Here is a 23542-nt window from a genome sequence, read left to right as displayed (position 1 = left end):
CACCTCCAACTCCCCAAGCAGCAAGTAGGCCACTACCAAACTCTGCCATCCTTGCATATTTTACCTACCAAACCCATCTGACCATCTCATCTCAGTACATGGCTACATGCACTATTATATTGTCAGCATGTGTGGATGAGATTTCTGACCATATTCTGGAGTTTGTTCAGGATAAATCAGTTTTACAAATGCTCTAGTTTTGACTCCCATTATTAATATTGAATTATTGATATGATTTAAAAAAGATATAGATAACATTTTGAATGATATTGTTTAGATAAATAATACATTATTAGAAAAAATTAAAATATCATCCCATGTGAATATTTTTCGTATGTGTGATTATAACTCTCTTATAAATGAAACTAATGTAAGAATGTCTTTTATTATATAAAAATATAATTTATATTTCTCATATAATGTTTTCAAGACTATGAATAACATAATTCAAATTATAAAATTTAAATATATAAAAATAATATTTCGAAAAATTGTGTGAGAATAAAATATTTATTAAATTAAATTTATTTTATACACGATCGGATTGATAAATTTTTATAAAATTTTTGGCAGCATACTATTAGGAAAAATTATAAGGTGAATGAGTGAAATTTTTATCCAATATGAAAAATACTACCACTAAAGACTCAACTTTATATTTATATATGATTTAAAAATTCAGTTTTTCTCGAAGAATGAATATGTTAATATGGTATCTGTCTTTCTTTTTTGATGAATACGGTATATCTCATTTGACACTGAAATATAAACCCAACTTAAAAGTAACAGGCGGGCCCACCTCGCATAAATATATGTGTGTATATCTCTCTCACCAACAACGTTGGCGTGCGGAAACTCAGCAGAGAAACAAGAACAAAAGTTTGGTTGCACTAGTCAATCCCCATGGAGCTGGTAAGCTCTTTTATTATACTAGTAATTCATTCCCACTATATCTTAATGGGTCTAATTATATGTTTTTCTTTGCTAATAAGTATATTGTAAATTTTCAAATACCCACCTACCCTAACGAACTGAATAGTAGTTTTTCACCAACTTTTTCTGCTCAAATTCCCCATTTGTTCATTTGTCTTCACCTTAATTTGATGCCCTTTTCTTGCATTTCAATACCCTTGTTGATACAAGCTTAAAGTTTTGATTTTTACCCATTTTCTTGATTCTTGATTTTATTTATCAGACTGTTGAAGCTGTAGAGATGGAAAGTCAGGGAATTAGGAAGAATTCGACCTTAATTTGTGCACCATTGATGGCTGATTCTGTTGAAGAGATAGTGGTTCAGATGAATAGGGCTAAGTCAAGTGGTGCTGATCTTGTCGAGATTCGATTAGATAGTTTGAAGAATTTTAATCCTGTGGAGGATGTTCAGTCCTTGATCAAGCAATGCCCTCTGCCCACCCTTTTTACTTATAGGTTTGTCATCGAATGGTTACTTACATTTGTGCGTTTTTTGTTAGTCTTTGATGAATGTTGTGTTTGGGATACATTGGATATATGTAGGAGGTTGAATTGATGTAAAAAGTGTTTTGCTTGTCAAGAATGTTGTTCGGGTTTTTTTACATGGAATTAGTTTTCGAAGTACTAGTATTATGTTTTAGTTTTAGGAGGAAATGTCGTTGAGGTGAATAGAAAATACTAAAACACTAAGATGACATAGCAACATTATTGCCAGTTTTTGTGAATGCAGTTTGAGCATAGGCTTGGTTGCTCCCGAAACATAAAACATATGGTTACATTGAGATCCTTAACACAACCTAGATAATGTATACAAATAGAAGTCCATGCTTATCAGCCAAGCTTGATAGCATTCTAGTATTTCCCAATCTTCTCGAATTGTCATGTATTCTGTTTCTGTGTAAAATTAAGGGGTCACAATGACTGATATGCTAGTTCACCTCTAATTAAGTTTTTGTAGTAGTAAAACATTTGTTTACGGTCTGACATTGTCAGCGAGGTGCATATTATGGTTGTAGAATAATATTGTGGTACCTATCTTGCAAAACTCAATCCAAGCATACTGCTTTTTTGCTTGTTAACAATCACCCTCTTTACTTAATTTTTGGTCGAACAAAAATTTCACTTATTGTAGCTCACTATTAACTTTATAATAACCCAAAAACAGGGACATCAACTTGCTTCTTCTTTTTTATTAGATCATCATTCACAAGGTTTCGTTATGTATCTTTTATGTATAAACTTCCTTGTATGTTATTTCGTTAGTTGATTTGTCATTTGTCATTTATCTTTATATTTTATTTTGTTATTTGGTCTGAGCACTTATTCATGGTACACCAGTTAGATTGTATCAAAAGGCATTTCTGACTTCAATCTAACTACGAGCTTCTTAAATGTTTGTCTTAATAGACCTACATGGGAAGGTGGTCAATATGATGGTGATGAGAAAAGTCGGCTGGATGTGCTTCATTATGTCATGGAATCAGGAGCAGATTACATTGATGTTGAACTAAAGGTTGCTTTCTTTTTGATACATTTATGATGTTTGAATCCTAGCACTCCTCTCACTGCAAAGCAATCAATGGAGTATATGTAATCATGGTATCTGATTACTTTAAGAGTAAAAGTTAATAAACTCAGTTCTGGTGGAAGATTGATGAGCATAAAGAAATAAACAAGAGTTTAAAATCGCAAAAAATTTCATATATAATTATTACAAATAGGTCTCGCTAATTTTTTTTACTATTTGACAGCCTGCCAAGCTGGTAATTTCTGGATAAGTAGCATATGCATGCTGTTCTTTACCTTTTATATTCAAAATGTGCAACTTGTATCATGATTATGGTCTTATACAGGATATTGATCTGGAGTGTATCGACTTCTATCATTTTGGATGGTATATGATTTTAAAAACCATAGCTAGCAGTATGCTAGTATCTGTAAGAATGACTTTTATAGAGTCCCATTACTGTATGAATTTTCCTTAACTTCGTGCATCTGAAATTCTGGAAGGTTAGACTTATCATTTTACTATTGTTGACCTGAAGGCTGTTGAGGAATTCAACAATTCAATGCGTGGAAAGAAGCCTGCAAAGTGTAAACTCATTGTTTCCTCTCACAACTATCAGTATACTCCATCCATCGAAGATCTTGGCAACCTTGTCGCTGCTATACAAGCAAGTGGTGCTGACATCGTGAAAATTGCAACTACTGCCTTGGATATTACTGATGTGGCACGTGTTTTTCAGATAACTGTTCATTCTCAAGTAAGCGGCGTAAGTCGAGTGCCCAGTTTTTCTTGGGATAAAAATACAAATTATTCTGTTACTCTGACTTTATTAATTATATATTTATATCTACATGTTTATATCAGAACCTTATAGTATTCTTGAGGACATACTGTAGATTATGTTTAAACTTGATACAATTTTATGACATATCCGTCAAGGAGACTTCTTTTTAACACGTCTCCATGTAATAATTGAACACCATTACACCAGTATTTTTTTTCATGTAGCTGACTTATTAAACAAACATGTAATGTTTGCAAGCTAATACAGAGAATATACCATGGTTTAAGGTAGTTTGATAGTAGCTATTTTATATTGCATATGCTGGACTGACAAGATTGAAATCATTCAGTACAGTGAGTTTTATTTCTTGAAGTAAGAATAAGCTCCAGGGTGTTTATATTCGCCAACAAATGTTTTAAAGAGATTTTATATAATCTTCCTAAGAAAGGATATCCTTTCGTCTTCTTAGACTACTAACAAGTATATATATAGCAAAGCCCTCTGAACATGTTAGTGTGATTGATGCTTAATGACCTTCATACTTCTCTTTTCTTGTGTTATGAAAGAAAATTATTTTATTACTTTCAACCTCCTTAATGTTCTGTATATTTTTTTTGTGTAAATGTTTCGATTTAATACTTTGTGATTCCCGTATCATTTCACTATATAGTTTATGTATTTTGTAGTTACTGGGAGACATTATTGTTTTCAGGCTCCAATAATTGCAATGGTTATGGGTGAGAGGGGATTGATGTCAAGGATACTTTGCCCAAAGTTTGGTGGATATTTAACTTTTGGTGCCCTTGATTCCGGAATAATATCTGCACCAGGACAGCCAACAATTGCAGATTTACTGAATCTGTACAATTTCAGACAAATTGGGCCTGATACAAAAATATTTGGTATTATTGGGAAACCTGTTGGCCACAGCAAATCACCAATATTATATAATGAAGCATTCAGAGAAATTGGTTTCAACGGAATTTATGTGCATTTGTTGGTGGATGACATAGCCAATTTTTTCCGGACGTATTCATCTACAGATTTTTCTGGCTTCAGGTTAGTCTAAAGTATTGATTTTTCCTGGGCATTCATCCTTCATAATTCAGGTCTTAAAAGTTGATTTGGTTGTTTTTATCTCTAATGTTTCCTGGTGGTTAAATTTTCGTGAGTGTTCATTTTCAGTACAGTGATCATATTCATGCCTCTCTTTAATAATTATTTGTTGGTGTGCCTACTTTTTTTTTTTTTTTGACAGAAGTGTGCCTACTTTTAAATTAATCTATTAATTGATTGATTTAAAACTAATTTTTCTCAGTTGTACAATTCCTCACAAGGAGTCTGCACTAAAATGCTGTGACGAGGTTGATTCAGTTGCAGAGGTAATATATTAATGAATTGCTTGGCCATAGGATGAAACTAATATCTTTATAAATTCTGTGTACTACTGGATGTTTTCTCCTTTTCCAGTGTAGAGATGTAAATTTGTTGCTTGTTTTTATGTCACAGTCGATAGGAGCTGTAAATTGCATCATCAGGAGAAGCAATGGGAAGTTATTCGGCTGCAATACAGACTATGTTGGTGCTATCTCTGCTATCGAGGATGGCCTCCGAGGTTTATTAACTTCTCAAGCTGCACAAGATTTTTTCACTTTGAATTAAATACTTAATCCCTGGACTCTACTCAAAATTTTCTCAGGTTCAGACCATATAAATAGTGCGGCTGGGTCACCCTTGTCTGGAAAACTTTTTGTTGTCATCGGTGCTGGTGGTGCTGGCAAGGCACTTGCCTATGGGGCTAAAGAAAAGGGAGCCAGGGTCGTGATTGCAAATCGCACTTATGGTTAGATTCTCAGCTCTCTGACTTTCACATTGTATCAATAAATTAAAGATTTTACAAGTAAATCAATATGTAACTCTGGTCTTCTGTTACTTGAAATCCCAGTCAACTTATTTGTATGATGATATGATATTTTTTTTTTAAGAATTAGTATTCTGAGTTTCCCTCAATTTCTTTTGCAAGAACGAGCTAAAGAACTTGCTGATACAATTGGAGGGCATGCTTTATCTATTTCTGAACTAGATAATTTCCGGCCAGAGAGTCATATGATTCTTGCCAACACTACTTCTATTGGGATGCAACCAAAAATTGATGAAACACCTATTTCTAAGGTTTGCTTTACTTTCAGTTTCCTTGAAATCTCAAAATTGTGCATACTCAAAAATTGTAATGAACTTTTTAAAATCATTTTTCGTATGAAAAACACCTACTAACATAGCATGACTAGTTGTTTCTTCATCTTTATTGATTCTGTAAAAAGTCGAACATTGACCAGTTCAATGCTGGATACCTTGATATTCATGTACTAAAATCATGTCAGTTTTTTATAATAGTAGACGTGAATTTAACTAGATCTGTGATTCTGCAGGAAGCCCTGAAATCATATGAACTAGTATTCGATGCTATCTACACCCCTAAGATCACCAGATTATTACGTGAAGCAGATGAATGTGGAGCAAAAATTGTTACTGGGGTGGAAATGTTCGTTGGACAGGCATATGAGCAGTATGAGAGGTTTACTGGGCTACCTGGTAAGTCAAACAAACTCATACGGTTCCATTCCAATATTAGCATTTTTACTATATTAGTGGCCTAACCAGTGTTTCTTTCCATGGTATAATGTAATCCTCATTCACAGCACCTAAGGAACTATTTAACAAGATCATGTCGAATTACTGATACAGGTTTGTTTGGCCGAACCCTTTTGGCTTCATCCAATTTGATTATGATATTTTTTACTGGCTACACGCACTTATCTGGCAATTATCTTATTACAAAGTTATTTTGCTAGTCATGTCTTCAGTAAGTATTACTTTTGATCCTAGGGTGGTCTGTTAAAAGTTCAATGTATTTATGCAGAATACAGAGTATAGTAGTTCTATTGCCCCATGTGGAAGCACAAGTTTGGTTCGTTTTGTCCCGTAAATGCACTCCAAAGTGAGCCCTTCATCCCATGATAAGCATAGAGAAACCGGTTGTAAACTTCTGTTATCGATAATTCAGCCTCTAGTTTTGATAATCATTCTTTTGACCACAACCAAGTGTAGTTATACATCTACTACTTAGTAGTGGAAGCTATGTATTGATCTGATCATAGTGTACAATGTCTTAAATTGTATCATAGGTTTGGGCACATAATCCAACCATCGTATTGGTGTTTTTGGTTTTTGGTTTTTGTGTTGCTCCTTTGTTCTAATTTTCGGATTCAGTTTTTATTCTTTTACTTCTTACTGGTGCTAGAGGCTCTGAGATATCTTTAATTTGCCAAGAATCTGGCATGGCTACTATTTGCCGTTATGTGTAGAGGCCAATGGCAATGATGTTAATTCTCAAGTAAAATTGCATATGCAAATTTAGACAGAGATGTAGCTTTACTCCGTCCCACCCATTTTGTTACGTTAAAATCGAGTGTCTCATCCAATTCAGTCGTTCGTTTCAACCCATTTTGTTATGTTGAAACCGAGTGTCCCATCCAATTCGGTCCCCGGCTACATTGGAACCAATTGTCCCACCCAATTCAGTTCAACACAATTCTTTCTATTGAAACTAAGTTGGAGGTTAAGAAAAAGATATACATGTGTGTGGAAGGTTAACAAATGTGGATAAAGTGCTGGAATAATATTTATATTATAAAATATTATAATTTTTAAAAAGTTTGAAATGTGAAGAATTGGAAGAGGTTTAAAAAAGAAAATGCAAAAAAAAAATACATGAGACGGAAGGAGTAATGATTATTATATCATGGATGAAAAATAATTTGATTTGACAGAATTATATGGCAAATGTACAAGTAAATATTCGATCATATATAATAACATGGAAATTATAATATATTCGATCTAGGATGATGAATATCAGATATTTGATATATGTAAAATTTATGTACAGTGTACTCATGGAAAAAGATTTATGTAAAATTCGACATTTTTTAATTTCAAGAGAATTAATTTGGAATCCTGACATATTATTATCCACATGTGCGCATAGACATGCATCTTATTCTTGTCCGCCCAAAAAATAATTCAAATAAGATAATCATGTAAGATGTAAATTTAGCAATAGATGTAAAAATGGGTAAATTACCAATACATGTTTATCGAACATTTAAGGGTTTGTATGAATCAGTATTGTAACTTGATGCAATCCTACTTGGTTCAAGTGACATCTAAGCTCAAGAATCTTGCAAGAGCTGGTCACATTGGCCATGCCCGCAAGCTGTTCGATGAAATGTATCACAGAGACCTGGTTGCTTGGAACTCGATGCTCAGTAGTTATTCCCATCTGGGTCTTTACCAAGAGGCTCTTTCATTGTTTTACTGCATGAGGGTCAGCAACATTAGGCCGGACCACTTCACATTCACCTCAGCTTTGAGTGCTTGTGCAGGCGCAGACGAGCTTCGTTACGGGCAAAAGCTTCATGGTTTAGTTGTTGTTTTGGGATATTATCATTCATTGCCTGTGAACAATGCGCTTATTGATATGTATGGCAAGTGCTTGAGCTCGTTTAGCGCCGGGAGAGTTTTTGAGGAGTTGGGGTTGAGGAATGAAGTGTCATGGTGTTCGTTAGTGTTTGCATATGTCAATGCTGATGAGGTTAAAGCTGCATATGGTGTTTTGAATAGTATGCCAAAGAAGGTGGATATTGCGTGGAACACTATGATTGCTGGTTGTGCTAGATTAGGTGACATTCAGTTATGTTTTTCTTTGTTTAAAGATATGCTAGAGGATTTATGTGACCCTGACCAATGGACGCTGAGTGCTCTAATGAGCGTTTGTGGTGAAGCTCGACAATTTCTTTCAGGCTGTGTGGTGCATGCTCATATTGTTAAGAGTGGGTGGGGTTTGGCAGTGGAGGCCAACAATTCCATTTTGAGTTTTTATGCCAAATTAAGTCATCATGATGGTGTTGTCAAGATGTTAGAGTCCATTGAATTTCGTACTCACGTGTCATGGAATGCAATCGTAGATGCTTATATGAAGATAGGAGACACACAGAAAGCATTTTATGTATTTGAAGAGACACCTGACAAAACTATTGTGTCATGGACATCTATGATAAGCGGTTATGCTAGAAATGGACAAGGGGTAGAAGCTTTACGCTTTTTCTGCGACATGATTAGGACTGGTCTTCAACCAAATAGTTATTCGTTAGGAGCAGTTTTACATGCATGTTCAATGTTGGCAACATTTGGGCATGGTAGTATGGTTCATTGTTGTTCTTTTCACATTGGTTTTCACACTACTGCGTATGTAGGAAATGGTCTAGTTAACATGTATGCCAAGTGCGGGGACATAGAGGGTTCTAACAAGGCATTTGATGATATTCACGTGAAGGACATAGTCTCTTGGAATACAATTTTGCTTGCTTATGGAATGAATGGATGGCCTAGTAAAGCTCTTCAAGTTAAAGAATTAATGGTAGCATCTGGTGTAAATCCAGATAAGGTGACATTCACAGGCTTGTTGATGACTTGCAGTCACTCAGGACTTCTAGACAAGGGACGTGCTCTGCTTAAATCAATGACTTCAGATTATGGACTCTCCCCTGATGTGGATCATGTGACATGTGTAGTGGATATGCTTGGTCGAGGTGGTTATTTGAAAGAAGCAAGAGAGGTAGCTAATCTTTATCTAGGAAAAGATAGCATGAAGATCAGCTCAAATGAGCCTCTTCTTGGAGCTTGTTCCTCACATGGAAATGCGGAGATGGGAGCAGAACTTGGGGAGGCTTTAAAATTTATAGAGCCCCAAAACGCATTGAGTTATGTGGTTTTGTCAAATTTGTATTGTGCAACTGGAAGGTGGAAGGAGGCAGAGATAGTGAGAAAGACGATGTCCGATCAGGGCGTGATGAAAATGCCTGGATGTAGTTGGATTGAAATAAGAAATGAGGTCACAACTTTTGTGGCTGGTGGGGTATTTTCACATCCATGTATGAATGAATTGTATAGTACAGTGTACATCCTTGAATATCAGATAAAAAATCCTGGTGCTGTTACCTGAGAAGGTGTGTGCTGTACTGCTTTCAGATATATACTTAATTGACTATTAGTTTCTGTTAGTTTCAATTAGTTTAATTGGTAAAGAAAGAAACTATCGAGGATGGAATCACATAAAACATGCTGATTTATTGGATGGGGTATATAGTCTGATTCAGTTAACGATTATAAGGTGGAGTGGGGAGCCAAAAATAGTTTTTCTTATGAAATCATCTTACGGGTATAATATGAATTGTTTTATTGATATCTTCTCTGTGATGTATTTGCGGTTAAAGTTAATGGGACTTCAAGTTTAGCATTGCAGGTTTCTTTTTCTTCTAAATAGCCTCAAAATACAGCAGTATACTGGCTGTCTGTCTGTTCTTTTACTTTCTTTCTAACGTTGATCTAAATCCTGAATCAGATATTTATATGTGAACAAAAGTTGTACTCTAAAGAACAACTAAACATATGAACCCTGGTGACTCAGAGGTCGATGGCACTGAAGCTGAAAGAGGTGGCTTCATGGGACATCTCATGTGTGACTTCTGCCGAAACCCACATGTCTACCGAACATGATACCTGTCATATATGTCTAAGGTTGTCTATGTTCTCCTTTACTTGTTGCGAGGAAAATTTGTTTGCTGTTCAATTTTAATGCATTTGCTCCTACATTATAATCTTACCTTAGTGCAGGCAGCATCCAGGACATTCTGAATACTGTAGAAAGTATTATGAGTTGGAGGCTAGTATTCCTTTTTTCTTCACTGTTAAATTCAACTTTTTTTATATCTTTACTTTTATTTCCTGCATAGGCCCTTTGATAATTGGCAATGAATGTTTTCGTTTCAGATCCATTTTCGCAGAGACCACATGCTTGGTGAAGATGAAGGCTGCCTTTTAAAAAAGTTCATTGAATTTGCAACTTAATCTGAAATGAGGGTGAGTGCCTAGTCTATGTTGGGCCAACTACAATTTATATACCTAAAAGAAGAAAGTCATTTCATTTATCTTTTTAGTCTACTTTCACAATTTGGTGATCTCCAGAGACATATATTAATTGCATAATCTTGCGTAAAGAAAAAATTAAAATCTGCAGAGACATAATGCCATGGAACCTGGAGAACGCATGTCTATATCCGAGCGTAATGCTGTGTTGCAGGTACTGATATATCAAACAATATCTATGTTATGTTGTTATCTTCAGAAAGATATATACTGAGTCTTAGCTGTGGACCTTTTAGTTACCATGTATGTCCATTTCTTGTCGTACTAATATAGTGCTCATATTCATGCATTATTTTGAAGATACCTACAAGTTTCAGGTATGAAAGAAGTACCAAGCATGAGCCACATCAAAGAGGACGCAATTTCCATTTAGAATCATTACGACATTGAACTTTCCAGAGCAGTCCAAGCCAGCCTTGAGCAACTAATGCTAATAATCATGCTAGCCTATCTGGTTTAGAAGTTTTACCCAATATTACACCCGCTGCTCTTTTTTGTGATAATTAATCTGCCTTGCATATTGCCTCTAACCCGTTGACACCTGTTGCTGACTAGACATGCCAACTGGCAAGTCTAATGAATTTCCTGCCCTAAAGTTAGTTATGAGCTGCAGAATAAGAGCAGAGGGGTTAGTTAGAATGAGTGAGATAGAAGAATTATAATTTCTCTCCTAAACACTTCGGTCTTGTTTGGCAATTAGTGATTAGTGGTTAGCTGTTAGCGGATTGAATTAGCCATTTTTACCAGCTGATTGAAGTAGTTGTTTTGACTAGCTGATTGAATTAGCTGTTTCGGGTGAAAATGTTTGGTAAATAGCTATTTGATCAGGTTTTGGTATTCTAACTAGACACATGTCAATCCTCTGATCCAAAAAACTCCTCCAAGTAGCTTTTTGAAAATAAGCCTTCTGAGTCCAAAAAGCTATATAATCCACTAACTACCAAATATTAATATTAGCTTATTCACATAGTCAAACTTTTAATATGGCTCAAACCTCTAATTTTTTACCAAACCTCTAACTTCCAAACAGGACCTTATATCTCTCAACTTTCACTCTAAATCAATCTCTCGTGTGATATCTCTACCTGATGATGTAAAAACAGTTTATTTTTGAACTTTAAGCTCGAGTCAGAAGACAACTTGCTTTGTGTTTTTTTTTTGGTAAGAACTTGCTTTGTGTTTTGATTGTTAATAAAATGAAGATTAGCAGATGATCTATTTCTGTGATTTGTTGCATAATTGTGAACGTCTAGTTTGGATGCCTTGAAGATTGATGGAGTTGGATATTGGTGGAGAGCCACATTGACCACTTTTGAAATTCAACCAAACTTAGTTTTCAGTGTAATTTTGAAATTCTTGGTTTATATTGTATCAATGTTCTTAATAACCATTCTGTGTACCAGGTTTTATTCTAAATTATATATATAATTTAACAATTTCTACTCGTCAATTTATCAAATCATATTCCACCCAAATACCGTTTAAAACAAATTAGCAAGACTTTGAATGATGTGAGTTGGGACCATCAACTTGACCAAACAAAGTCAAAGGCTCTATTGTTTATTTGTCAACGATATGTTGTCTCTGCACATGTGATAATTAGAATAATGTGTTATGATCATATTATAATTAATATTTTACTTATCAGAGTCAATCATAGTGTGTACCTGCTATGTATGAATAATGATATTTAATCTCTACTCTTCACATTGAGCTGCTGTATTGCAAGTTGATTAATCATCTTCATCCTCCCATTTGCTGTATCCGATGGCCTCAACAAGTTCTCAAACTCTACCCTCTAGCTGGGACGTTTTCTTGAGCTTCCGTGGCATAGACACTCGATATAGTTTCACCAGTCATTTGTATTCTGCCCTGGATCGCCATAATATTCCAACATATAGAGATGATCCTGAGCTACGGTGTGGAGAAGTCATCTCTGATGCCTTGCTCAAAGCTATTCAGGAATCTAAGATTTACGTTGTTGTCCTCTCTCAAAATTATGCTTCTTCGAGTTGGTGCCTTGACGAGCTGGTGGAGATCCTCAATTGTAACAAAGCAATGCAAAGATCGGTTATTCCCGTGTTTTACAACATTGATCCATCAGTTGTTCGATACCAGAAAGGGGCCTTTGAACAAGATTTTAAAAGGCATGAAATTAAATTTACGGGTGAAATGGAGAGAGTTGAGAATTGGCGCCTTGCACTAAAACAAGTTGCCAATAATTCAGGGAAACATGTAGACGGTAAAACGTAAGTTCATTGTATATCCTATATATAATTAACGGGTACCTTAATATGATTTGTTGCTTGTATGTTTGATGATAGGAATTAAGTATGTAGTTAAGTTTTCTGCTTGTTTGGTTGTGAGGCTTCACTTAATTAAAAGAATTGCATTGCAGGTCTGAAGCTGATGTTGTCAATGAAATTGTTGACGAAATTCTACTGCAAATACAATCCATTGCTTTAGATGTTGCCAGATATCCAGTGGGATTGGATTCCCGCCTTAAAGACTTGACTGCATTGTTGAGCAGGGGGACAAAAGATGTCATCATGATCGGTATATATGGTATGGGTGGCATAGGCAAAACAACTCTTGCCAAAGCACTTTTTAATAAACTCTTGCCGGGAAGCTTTAAGGGAAGCTGCTTCCTCGCAAATGTGAGGGAGATTTTGGGGAATTCAAAAGGTCTGGAGTCTTTGCAACAACAACTTGTTCACGATGTTCTTAGAATTAAGAACAGAGTTGAGGTTAACAGTGTTGACCAAGGAATTAAGCTGATAGATCAAAAAATATGTTCAACAAAAATTTTGGTTGTTATCGATGATTTAGAGGACCATCAAGAATTTAAATCACTGGTGAGGTCATTTGCTCCTGGGAGTGTAGTTATTATAACTACAAGGGATGAAGAGATATTGGATAAAATTGAAGTAGAAACTCAAAATCGATACAAGGTTAATGTGCTGGGTGATGCCGAGTCCGAGACACTATTCTTCCAACATGCATTTGGAGATGCTCAACCAAACATTACTCTAAAGATATTGTCTAAAGACATTCTACGTGTTGCTGGAGGGCTTCCCTTGGCTCTCGAGGTTTTCGGCTCGTCCTTGTATAAGAAATCCGAGGTTAGATGGAAATCATACATTGAGACACTGCAGCGAAGTCCCAACAGCCGTATCCAACAAAAACTTATAATCAGCTTGGAAGCCTTGGAATCAGATGATCCTCTGCTAAAGAAAATGTTCCTTGACATTGCTTGTCTTTTCATCGGATGGAACAAAGGAAAGGTGGTTGAAATATTAGATACTTATTATTCCTACGCAGATGATAAGATTGATATTCTCAAGAAAAGATGTTTATTAACGATCAATAATAGAGATGAATTGCGAATGCATGATCTGCTTCAGGATATGGGGAAGGAAATCACGCATAATAACTCTCCTGACGAGCCTGGAAAGCATAGTAGATTATGGGTACCAAAAGAAATATGCTCCGTGTTAAAGGAACACAAGGTAAATATTCAAGAATGGTTCAGATCAATCTAATTGATTCATATGAATTTATATGACTTATTGTTTATCAACTTTTCTTCCTATTAATCTAGGTATATAAAATTACGCATAAGATGAAATTATGTGTTGATGTGGTAATTGTTGATTATACAAGTACGGTAATTAACTTATCTTATTGATATGCATGTGTTAGGGAACAGAAGCCATTGAAGGTATCATCTATAGTGGACCTGAGGAGGAAGTACCGTTTTCTACGGAGACATTAAGAAGAATGAATAAATTAAGATTTCTTTACTTAAAGCACATTAATCTCACCGGAGAGTTTAAAGGGACACTAGAAGATTTGAGGTGGTTTTTCTGGAATCACTGTCCTTTAAAGTGTTTACCTTTTGATTTCTGCCTTGAAAAACTTGTTATTCTTGAGTTGCCCAATAGCAAATTGACAGCAATGTGGGAAGAAAAGATGGTAGGTACTCTGTATGTATGAAGAGTTATAATTCAAAATTTTCCCATTTGATACATCCTAATCACACTCACTGTTGCAGGTTTCAAATGTTTTGGAGAAGCTAAAGACTCTAATCACGCGGTTTTTCTTTGGTGTAACTACTACCCCAGATTCCAGAAGACTACCGTGTCTCGAAAATTTAAAGACTCTAAACATGAGGTTTTCCATAGATTTAACTACCACGCCGGATTTCACGAGACTGCCGCGCCTCGAAAATTTATATCTTGAGGGCTGTAGAAGTTTGAAGGAGGTCCATATATCAATTGGAAGTTTGGTGAACCTTGTTTCCTTAAATTTGAAGGGTTGTTTAAACCTAAGAAGTCTTCCGGATACCATTTGCGAGTTGAAAGCATTGGAAGTTTTATGTATTGATGGATGTACAAGGCTAGAAGCATTGCCAACACAATTGGGGAACGTTAAATCCCTAATAGAGCTTAATGCTTGCTGGCTACGTGTTCTGGAATTACCAGATTCGATCGGAGATCTTACTAAGCTTGTTAAGCTGAAATTAGATTATAACGAGAAGCTTGAATATCTTCCAAACACCATTTGCAACTTGAGAGCATTGGAAGTTCTAAGTATTATGTATTGCCCTAAAGTGGAAGCATTACCTGTTGAACTGGGGAACATTGAATCTTTAATAGAGCTCAGAGCCGGGGGAACAACCGTTTCGAAATTACCTAACACCATTTGCAACATGAGATTATTGGAAATTCTTGATATTTCTGATTGTTATAAACTAGACAGCTTGCCTGATCAACTGTGGAAGCTTACAAACTTATCCATTGCAGATCTTTCAGGTTGTGGTAATCTGTTGTCCATGGCAGATCTTCCTCCTTATCTGACACGCATTTATGCCCGTAACTGTTTGTCTTTGGAAAGAGTGAACGTATCCAATCTGAAACTGTTGAAGGAATTGGACCTCACAGATTGTTGTGCTTTAACAAAGATTTTGGGCTTGGGGGAACTCACTTCTTTATACGACCTGCAATTGCGAGGTTGTCATTCCTCTCTACTGGCACGCACTCTTACAATGCAATTATTTCAGGTTTTGCGAAGATCTCAAACTCTTATCTTATAAAAATAACTATTAGTTGGTTAATCAATTATCTACTTCTAATTAGAGGTCCAGTTTTGACTTGTTCGCAATCAAATTAACTAAAGTTTGATTGAAATTTACATTTGTAGTCGTTGTTTGGTTACATATTTTTGGTTAACGTTTTTGTTTTCCTTTTTGTACAAGATTTATTGTGGTTTTGACCACGAAATTGGTATTGGGGTTGAGGTAGAAAAGATTTTGGAGTTGATGGAAGATGACTTGGCATATGACATTTCATCCTCTGTGAATCTGCAAGCAAATTTGTCACACAATTACTTGGGGATGATTCTCTGCTTTCCACCACGGATTCAAGAAGTCTTTGATGTTAAAGAAGTCTATTATACTGTTACGACAAATTATCATTCAATGGGCCAAAAGATGCTATGTGGATCAAATATAGTAACAATACCAAGATCAATATTTCCACTCGCAGATTTCAATCATACAATCAAAGTTACATCAAATGCTGGCAGAGTTTGGTTTCATCTACTGTACAAAAACGAGGATGATAACACCACTGTCAGACAGTGATTTCAAGTAGAAGATGCAGGTACCACTGTTTAATGAACCTGATTCGTTTTTATACCACCTAGCCTGCAAGATGTATTTTTATCAAGGCTTCTGTTTTCCATGTATTCGAATACAGGAAGTACCTCTGATCATTTGTGACAGCATCCAAGTAGACTGATGATTCGTGATGAACATTACTTAGGAGCCAAACTTCAGTCTCAATATCCAAATTTCCTTTGCTTGAAGTTGTAGCATCAACCACATCTCCATTATGTTGTATATGCCGGTTCATTGACATAACAGTATAATGTCTGTATTCAATATTTGTTGATTGTAAGCCAAGATGCAAATTTTTTTTTAGTAATTTCTTTCTCTGTCTTGTAAGGCCAAGTTCATAAAATTCTGGAAGGTAAAATGTGTCGAGGAATGTAAAAAAAAAAAGAAGTGTAAGGAAATAAGCAGAACAATGAGGATACATGATTGAGTAATTTTCTATTTACTTATATCTCATTAATTAATAATGATACTCCCCGGTCCTGATGAAATTGTATACGTTATTTTTCGGCATGTATTTTTAGTATTTCTTTAAATTATGGTTCCACAAATTTTTTTAATTTTTTTTCTGAATACAAATTTAATATATAAAATTTTATTTAAAAAATAAAATTTTTAAAAAATATTACTCCCTCCGTCTCATTTTATAGGTCTTTTTTGGGAAAAAAATTTGTCCCAATATACTTGTCCTTCTCTTTTTTCAATACAACTTTATCTCTATATTAATTATGACTTTTTTGAAACTCAACATTATTCTTATTTTTCAATGCACTAAATCACTATATTTATTGTGATTTTTTTGAAACTCAACTCTATTTTCCTTTATCAATGTACCAATTAATGATACATGACATAAAATTATATCTAACCAATCATTTTCTTAATATGCGTGTTTATTTCAACCGTCCCTAAATACTTTTTCCGTTTATCATATTTTTACTGTTTATCTTTATCACGTTTGTCAATACACACTATTGATCATTAATATCATTGATTTTATATTAGTATTAAACATAAAAATTTCACCGTATTAAAGTATTCATAAATACGAATCCAACCAAATCACTCATTACTATATTTTATCTTATAATTTAAATATAAATTAATAATTTGTCTCGTGTTATGAATAACGCCGATATTTGAATGTTTTTAGAGAGAGAAGGAGTAGTTTTTTCCACAAAAATCTTCCCGGATAAAGATGTCTTGACGACTGACAAAAGAAAAATGTCTTGATGGGACCCCAGACCCAGTTACTTTTTGAAATCATACTGTGCACCTCTCATCATTGCTATGCATCAATAATGATATTCAATCTCTACTCTCCACACTGAGCTGCTATATTGCAACTTAACTACTCATCTTCTCCACAAATCATCCTCCCATTCACCCTATCCAATGGCTTCCCCAACTTCTCAAACTCCATCTCCCAGCTGGGACGTTTTCCTGAGCTTCCGCGGCATAGACACCCGATACACTTTCACCAGCCACTTATATTCCGCCCTGGACCGCTACAATATTCCAACATTTAAAGACGATCCCGAGCTTCGCTGCGGAGAAGTCATCTCCGACGCGTTGCTCAAAGCTATTCAGGAATCGAAGATCTACGTCGTTGTCCTCTCTCAGAATTATGCTTCTTCGAGCTGGTGCCTTGACGAGCTCGTAGCGATCCTCAATTGTAGCAGAGCAATGCAAAGAACGGTTATTCCGGTGTTTTATAACGTTGATCCATCGGTTGTTAGGTACCAGAAAGGGGGCTTTGAAAGTGATTTTAAAAGACATGAAATTAGATTTGGGGGTGAAATGGAAAGAGTTGAGAAATGGCGGCTTGCACTGAAAGAAGTTGCCAATAATTCAGGGAAACATGTAGACGGTAAAACGTAAGTTCATTGTATATTCTATGTATAATTAGCGGCTAATTTCATGTGATTTGTTGCTTGTGTGGTTGATGATAGGAATTAAGTATGTAGTTAATTTCTAGGCTAAATGCTCTTTTATGTTTAGGGTGTATATCGATGCGGTCGGGCAATTTAAACCCGTCAAGTATTGATATGTTCCGATTAGCCCTCGTACAGGGATGGAGTCAAAAAAGGATATATAAAGGAGGGTATTTTTTATTCTTTTTAAGGTAAAGTTTGCCCGTTCCTTTTAACCTCTGAAGAATACGTGTGTTTAAGGTACCCTTTTAACCCTCAATATTTAATGCTCTTTTAACTCTCAGGAGTGTGAAATGTGATGGTTGTCCATCGGTTGTTTTTTGGTATATGAGGGCTAATCGGAATATATCGGATATATGGAGGGTTGAATCGGCCGATTTAAAATATTGATGCTGCATCAGTACATACCCACAAACATGGAGGGTTAAAAGGGCATTAAGCCTAATTTTTATAGCTGTGTGGTTGTGAAGCTTCACTTAAATTATAGATACAAGGCTCTCTTCCTTTTGTAATTACCAAAATTACAATGCAGGTCTGAAGCTGATATTGTCAATGAAATTGTTGACGAAATTCTACTGCAAATACAATCCTTTTCTTTAGATGTTGCCAGATATCCAGTAGGATTGGATTCCCGCCTTAAAGACATAACAGCATTGCTGAGCAGGGGCACAAAAGATGTCATTAAGATCGGTCTATTTGGTATGGGTGGCATAGGTAAAACAACTCTTGCCAAAGCACTTTTTAATAAACTCTTGCCGGGAAGCTTTAAGGGAAGCTGCTTCCTCGCAAATGTGAGGGAGAGTTTGGGGAATTCAAAAGGTCTAGAGTCTTTGCAACAACAACTTATTAACGATGTTCTTAGAAGTAAGAATAAAGTTGAGGTTAACAGTGTTGGCCAAGGAATTAAGCTGATAGATCAAAAAATTTGTTCAGCAAAAATTTTGGTTGTTATCGATGATTTAGAGGACCATCAAGAATTTCAATCACTGGTGAGACGATTTGCTCCTGGGAGTGTAGTTATTATAACTACAAGGGATGAAGAGATATTGGATAAAATTGAAGTAGAAACTCAAAATCGATACAAGGTTAATGTGCTGAGTGATGCTGAGTCAGAGACACTATTCTTCCGCCATGCATTTGGAGATGCTCAACCAAGCAATACTCTAAAGATATTGTCTAAAGACATTCTACGTCTTGCTGGAGGGCTTCCCTTGGCTCTCGAGGTTTTCGGTTCATCCTTGTATAAGAAATCCGAGGTTAGATGGAAATCATACATCGAGACACTGCAGCGAAGTCCCAACAGCCGTATCCAAGAAAAACTTAAAATCAGCTTGGAAGCCTTGGAATCAGATGATCCTCTGCTAAAGAAAATGTTCCTTGACATTTCTTGTCTATTCATCGGATGGAACAAAGAAAAGGTGGTTGAAATATTAGATACTTATTATCCCTACGCAGATGATAAGATTGATATTCTCAAGAATAGATGTTTATTAACGATAAACAGTAGAGATGAATTCCGAATGCATGATCTGCTTCTGGATATGGGAAAGGAAAGTAGAGATGAATTGCGAATGCATGATCTGATTCAGGATATGGGAAAGGAAATCGCGCATAATAACTCTCCTGACGAGCCTGGAAAGCATAGTAGATTATGGGTACCAAAAGAAATATGCTCTGTGTTAAAGGAACACAAGGTAATTACACTATATGTATATTCAAGAATGGTACCAGATCAATCTAATTGATTCATCTGAATTTATTTGACTTAAATTCGTTCATCAACTTTTTTTCTTAATCTAGGTATAAGAAATTACACATAAGATGAAATTATGTATTGATGTGGTAATTATTTATTGTACAAGTACGGTAAGTAACTTATCTTATTGATATGCATGTGTTAGGGAACAGAAGCCGTTGAAGGTATCATTTATAATGGACCTGAGGTGGAAGTACTGTTTTCTACGGAGACATTAAGAAGAATGAGTAAATTAAGATTTCTTTACTTAAAGAACATTAATCTCAGCGGAGAGTTTACAGGGACACTAGAAGATTTGAGGTGGTTTTTCTGGAATCACTGTCCCTTAAAGTGTTTACCTTCTGATTTCTGCCTTGTAAAACTTGTTATTCTTGAGTTGCCCAAAAGCAAATTGACAACTATGTGGGAGGACACGATGGTAGGTACTCTGTCTGTTTCTTACATCTATGAAGAGTTAAAATTCAAAAATTTCTGATTTGATACCTCTTAATCACACTCATTATTGCAGGTTTCAAATGTTTTGGAGAAGCTAAAGACTCTGATCACGCGGTTTTCCCATGGTTTAACTATCCCAGATTTCAGAAGACCGCCGTGTCTCGAAAATTTAAAGACTCTAAACATGAGGTTTTCCAGGGATTTAACTACCACGCCGGATTTCACGAGACTGCCGCGCCTCGAAAATTTATATCTTGAGGGCTGTACAAGTTTGAAGGAGGTCCATATATCAATTGGAAGTTTGGTGAACCTTGTTTCCTTAAATTTGAAGAGTTGTTCAAGCCTAAGAAGTCTTCCGGATACCATTTGCGAGTTGAAAGCATTGGAAGTTTTATGTGTTGATGCATGTATATGGCTAAAAGCATTGCCAACACAATTGGGAAACCTTAAATCCTTACTAGAGCTCAATGCTCGCTGGCTACGTGTTCTGCAATTACCAGATTCGATCGGAGATCTTAGTAAGCTTGTTAAGCTGAAATTAGACTATAACGAGAACCTTGAATATCTTCCAAACACCATTTGCAACTTGAGAACATTGGAAGTTCTAAGTATTATGTATTGCACTAAAGTGGAAGCATTACCTGTTGAACTGGGGAACATTGAATCTTTAATAGAGCTCAGAGCCAAGGGAACAACCTTTTCGAAATTATCTAACACCATTTGCAACCTGAGATTATTGAAAAATCTTGATATTTCTGATTGTTATAAACTAGACAGCTTGCCTGATCAACTGTGGAAGCTTACAAACTTATCCATTGCAGATCTTTCAGGTTGTGGTAATCTGTTGTCCATTGCAGATCTTCCTCCTTATCTGACACGCATTGATGCCCGTAGCTGTTTGTCTTTGGAAAGCGTAAACGTATCCAATTTAAAACTGTTGAAGGAATTGGTCCTCACAGATTGTAGAGCTTTAACAAAGATTTTGGGCTTGGGGGAACTCGCTTCTTTATACCGCCTGCAATTGCGAGGCTGCCATTCCTCTCTACTGGCGCGAACTCTTACAATGCAATTATTTGAGGTTTTGCTGATTCCAAACTCTTATCTTATAAAAATAACTATTAGTTGGCTAATCATTTATCTACTTCTAATTAGAGGTCCAGTTTTGACTTGTCCGCAATCAAATTAACTAAAGTTTGATAAATTTACATTTGTAGTCGTCGTTTGGTTACATATTTTTGGTTAACGTTTTTTTTTCTTTTTGTACAAGATTTACTGCGGTTTTAACCAGGAAATTAGTATTGAGGTTGCGGCAGAAAAGATTTTGGAGCTGATGGGAGATTTGGCATATGACATTTCATCCTCTGTGAATTTGCAAGCAAATTTGTCATACAGTTACTTGGGGATGATTCTCTGCTTTACACCGGAGATTCAAGAAGTCTTTTCTGCTAAAGAAGTCTATTATACTGTTACGGCAGATGATCAATCAGTGGGCCAAAAGAGGCTATATGGATCATATATAGTAATAATACCAAGATCTGTATTTACACTTGCAAAAGACAATCATACAATCAAAGTTACATCAAATGCTGGCAGAGTTTGGTTTTATCTACTGTACAAAAACGAGGATGATAATACCCTTGTCAGCCAGCGATTTCAAGTAGAAGAAAATCCAGGTACCACTTTATAATAGACCTGATTCATTTTTATCCCACCTAGCCTGCAAGATTTATTTTTATCAAGGCTTCTGTTTTCCTTCTATTCGAATACAAGATTACTTGTGACAGCATCCCATTTGACTGATGATGTTTTCGTAATGAACATTACTTGTGAGCCAAACTTCAGTCTCAATATCCAAATGTGCTTTGCTTGAAGTTATAGCATCAACCACATAGAATTCTGGAAGGAATGTTTTATTTGAATAGACATGGGAGTTATAAGAGCCCCTTGTAAGACTGGCTGGAAAACATTTGTCATTTTCTTTGACGCGTAGAATAGATTGCCCCTTGATCCTCCACGGTATTTTCAATCAGTAGCAACATGCTTCGGGTAAATTTTTTTGACCCATGCCTGAGAAATGTTTTGTGATGTTTCCAGAGTACCACAGTTACTTGAGTTTTCAAGATATCAGAACTCTACACAATTTGCACATACATGGAGTTGGTGCAAGTAAAATGGTCACTAACTTTAAATGCATTTTCATCCTTTGCAGCAAAATGGATTTAAATTTAGTTCGATTTGTATTTAAAACTAGATCAGAGGGTGTTTGCTTCCTTATAAGTTTTTATAAGTCGGAAACTACATCTAAATTGCTTTTAAGTTAAATTGTAGGCAGAATATTGTTGTATAAAAAATTCAGTTGACAAAAATGAAAAAATAAGTAAAATATTTTGATTAGTACCGGAATACAAATTAAGAATTTGAAAATATATAAATTGTGTCTTACATAAGATGGTATACGCTGACTCGCCCTCTCGATTATAGTTATACAAATCGATACATAGCATTTTTTTGTAAAGGAATAGCTTATTGTATGTTTCCATTACATGTTGCAAACGCAATCTTAGCTTATTGTATGTTTCCTTGAAAATACAGCTGAATTACTTTAAAAGGAATAGTTCAGATGTTACAAAATCTGCTATTATTGGAGGAACTAGAATTTCCCTACACCAGCATTTTTAGAAAGGGTATTCAGATTGTTGGTCGCCATTGCCCTCACCTCAGGTCATCCACATTGAATCAAAGAACATGCTCCTATAGTCGAAGTCCAAGGTGTGATAGGCAGGCTCTTGCTATTGCAAACAGCATGCCTGGTTTACGACGTCTGCAACTCATTGGAAATAGGATGACGAGTACTGGTTTGATGGCCATTCTTCGTAAGTGTCATCACTTGAATACCTTGATCTTCGAAGGTGTGATGGCCTTTGTAGAATACTAAAAGACAAGCCTGGCCTTGAAACAAAACTTCGTCAACAGATAAGGCATGTGAGGTTCCCACAGGATTCGACTGAAGACTGTGAATATGATACTGAAACTGATATTTCTGATGTATATTGGCAGTGATTGTTCTTCTGCATTAGACTAATTCATACTGACGATCAAGTCAAGCCACTGTTTGTAATGTGTCTGAATAAATCATTGTTCTCTCTGTAATTTTTGTTCTGCACAGGTTTCTTGATCCTTTGAACGAGTTTAACCAAGGATAACGGCAAGTTATTTTCCGTTAATATTTGGATACGTGTTTTGAGACTAGTATAAAGTATGGTTTCATAATATTTTTTAATTTTTTTTTTCTGGATAAAAGTTTGACATCTAATCTTTTATTAAAAAAAAATTTAAAAAAATTAGTATGAAACTACACTTGCAAACAAACAACCTCCTAAACAGACGGGTATGATTTATGAATTAAGAACTTCTCATAAATGAGAGTAAC

The 23542-nt window shown here is 35.6% G+C and overlaps 3 protein-coding genes across 11 annotated transcripts; all 3 read left to right on the top strand.

The window, feature by feature from the left end:
- The first annotated feature begins 783 nt into the window (after positions 1-783).
- On the top strand, positions 784-6492 carry LOC108197089 (bifunctional 3-dehydroquinate dehydratase/shikimate dehydrogenase, chloroplastic). 2 transcript variants are annotated; one of them, XM_017364581.2, is made up of 12 exons: positions 784-912; positions 1196-1428; positions 2380-2485; positions 3018-3236; positions 3976-4322; positions 4582-4645; positions 4773-4878; positions 4963-5106; positions 5287-5435; positions 5693-5855; positions 5963-6008; positions 6184-6492. In XM_017364581.2, exons 1-11 carry the CDS (start codon positions 904-906, stop codon positions 6001-6003), a joined length of 1581 nt encoding a protein of 526 aa, XP_017220070.1. In that variant the 5' UTR covers positions 784-903; the 3' UTR covers positions 6004-6008; positions 6184-6492. The 2 variants fall into 2 exon arrangements, with proteins under 2 accessions (XP_017220070.1, XP_017220069.1); XM_017364580.2 differs by having other exon boundaries at positions 3018-3245.
- A 693-nt stretch (positions 6493-7185) lies between these two features.
- LOC108199241 (TMV resistance protein N) lies at positions 7186-16297 on the top strand. Of its 7 annotated transcripts, none has more exons than XM_064082820.1 (11): positions 9606-9627; positions 9727-9902; positions 9999-10047; positions 10155-10244; positions 10402-10464; positions 12092-12559; positions 12709-13594; positions 13715-13819; positions 14013-14285; positions 14365-15372; positions 15568-16297. In XM_064082820.1, the coding sequence occupies exons 5-11, from the start codon at positions 10409-10411 to the stop codon at positions 15952-15954; spliced, it is 3183 nt and encodes a 1060-aa protein (XP_063938890.1). In that variant the 5' UTR covers positions 9606-9627; positions 9727-9902; positions 9999-10047; positions 10155-10244; positions 10402-10408; the 3' UTR covers positions 15955-16297. The 7 variants fall into 7 exon arrangements, 6 of the variants coding, with proteins under 6 accessions (XP_063938890.1, XP_063938886.1, XP_063938884.1 ...); XM_064082816.1 differs by having other exon boundaries at positions 12709-13819; positions 15568-15973; positions 16070-16297; XM_064082814.1 differs by having other exon boundaries at positions 12709-13819.
- Positions 16298-17236: 939 nt separating this feature from the next.
- On the top strand, positions 17237-23392 carry LOC108198469 (disease resistance protein RPV1). 2 transcript variants are annotated; one of them, XM_017366224.2, is made up of 6 exons: positions 17239-17864; positions 18454-19615; positions 19823-20095; positions 20186-21190; positions 21380-21785; positions 22705-23392. In XM_017366224.2, exons 1-6 carry the CDS (start codon positions 17383-17385, stop codon positions 22716-22718), a joined length of 3342 nt encoding a protein of 1113 aa, XP_017221713.2. In that variant the 5' UTR covers positions 17239-17382; the 3' UTR covers positions 22719-23392. The 2 variants fall into 2 exon arrangements, with proteins under 2 accessions (XP_063938883.1, XP_017221713.2); XM_064082813.1 differs by lacking the exon at positions 19823-20095 and having other exon boundaries at positions 17237-17864.
- The last annotated feature ends 150 nt before the right edge of the window (positions 23393-23542 follow it).

Source organism: Daucus carota, chromosome 8, assembly GCF_001625215.2.
Source record: "Daucus carota subsp. sativus chromosome 8, DH1 v3.0, whole genome shotgun sequence".
Taxonomy (NCBI): Eukaryota; Viridiplantae; Streptophyta; class Magnoliopsida; order Apiales; family Apiaceae; genus Daucus; species Daucus carota.
Note: the sequence above shows the minus strand (reverse complement) of the source record. Positions and strands in the feature narration are given on the sequence as shown.

Bases quoted from the DNA above. Each gene is read 5' to 3' on its own strand.
- LOC108198469 (XM_017366224.2), top strand. From the start codon at position 17,383: ATGGCTTCCCCAACTTCTCAAACTCCATCTCCCAGCTGGGACGTTTTC. The intron at 17,865-18,453 runs GTAAGTTCATTG...ATTACAATGCAG, and splicing joins AAACATGTAGACGGTAAAAC to GTCTGAAGCTGATATTGTCA. The intron at 19,616-19,822 runs GTAATTACACTA...TGCATGTGTTAG, and splicing joins CTGTGTTAAAGGAACACAAG to GGAACAGAAGCCGTTGAAGG.
- LOC108199241 (XM_064082816.1), top strand. From the start codon at position 10,409: ATGCCATGGAACCTGGAGAACGCATGTCTATATCCGAGCGTAATGCTG. The intron at 13,820-14,012 runs GTAAATATTCAA...TGCATGTGTTAG, and splicing joins CCGTGTTAAAGGAACACAAG to GGAACAGAAGCCATTGAAGG. The intron at 14,286-14,364 runs GTAGGTACTCTG...TCACTGTTGCAG, and splicing joins CAATGTGGGAAGAAAAGATG to GTTTCAAATGTTTTGGAGAA.
- LOC108197089 (XM_017364580.2), top strand. The intron at 3,246-3,975 runs GTAAGTCGAGTG...TATTGTTTTCAG, and splicing joins TTCATTCTCAAGTAAGCGGC to GCTCCAATAATTGCAATGGT. The intron at 5,107-5,286 runs GTTAGATTCTCA...TTCTTTTGCAAG, and splicing joins GATTGCAAATCGCACTTATG to AACGAGCTAAAGAACTTGCT.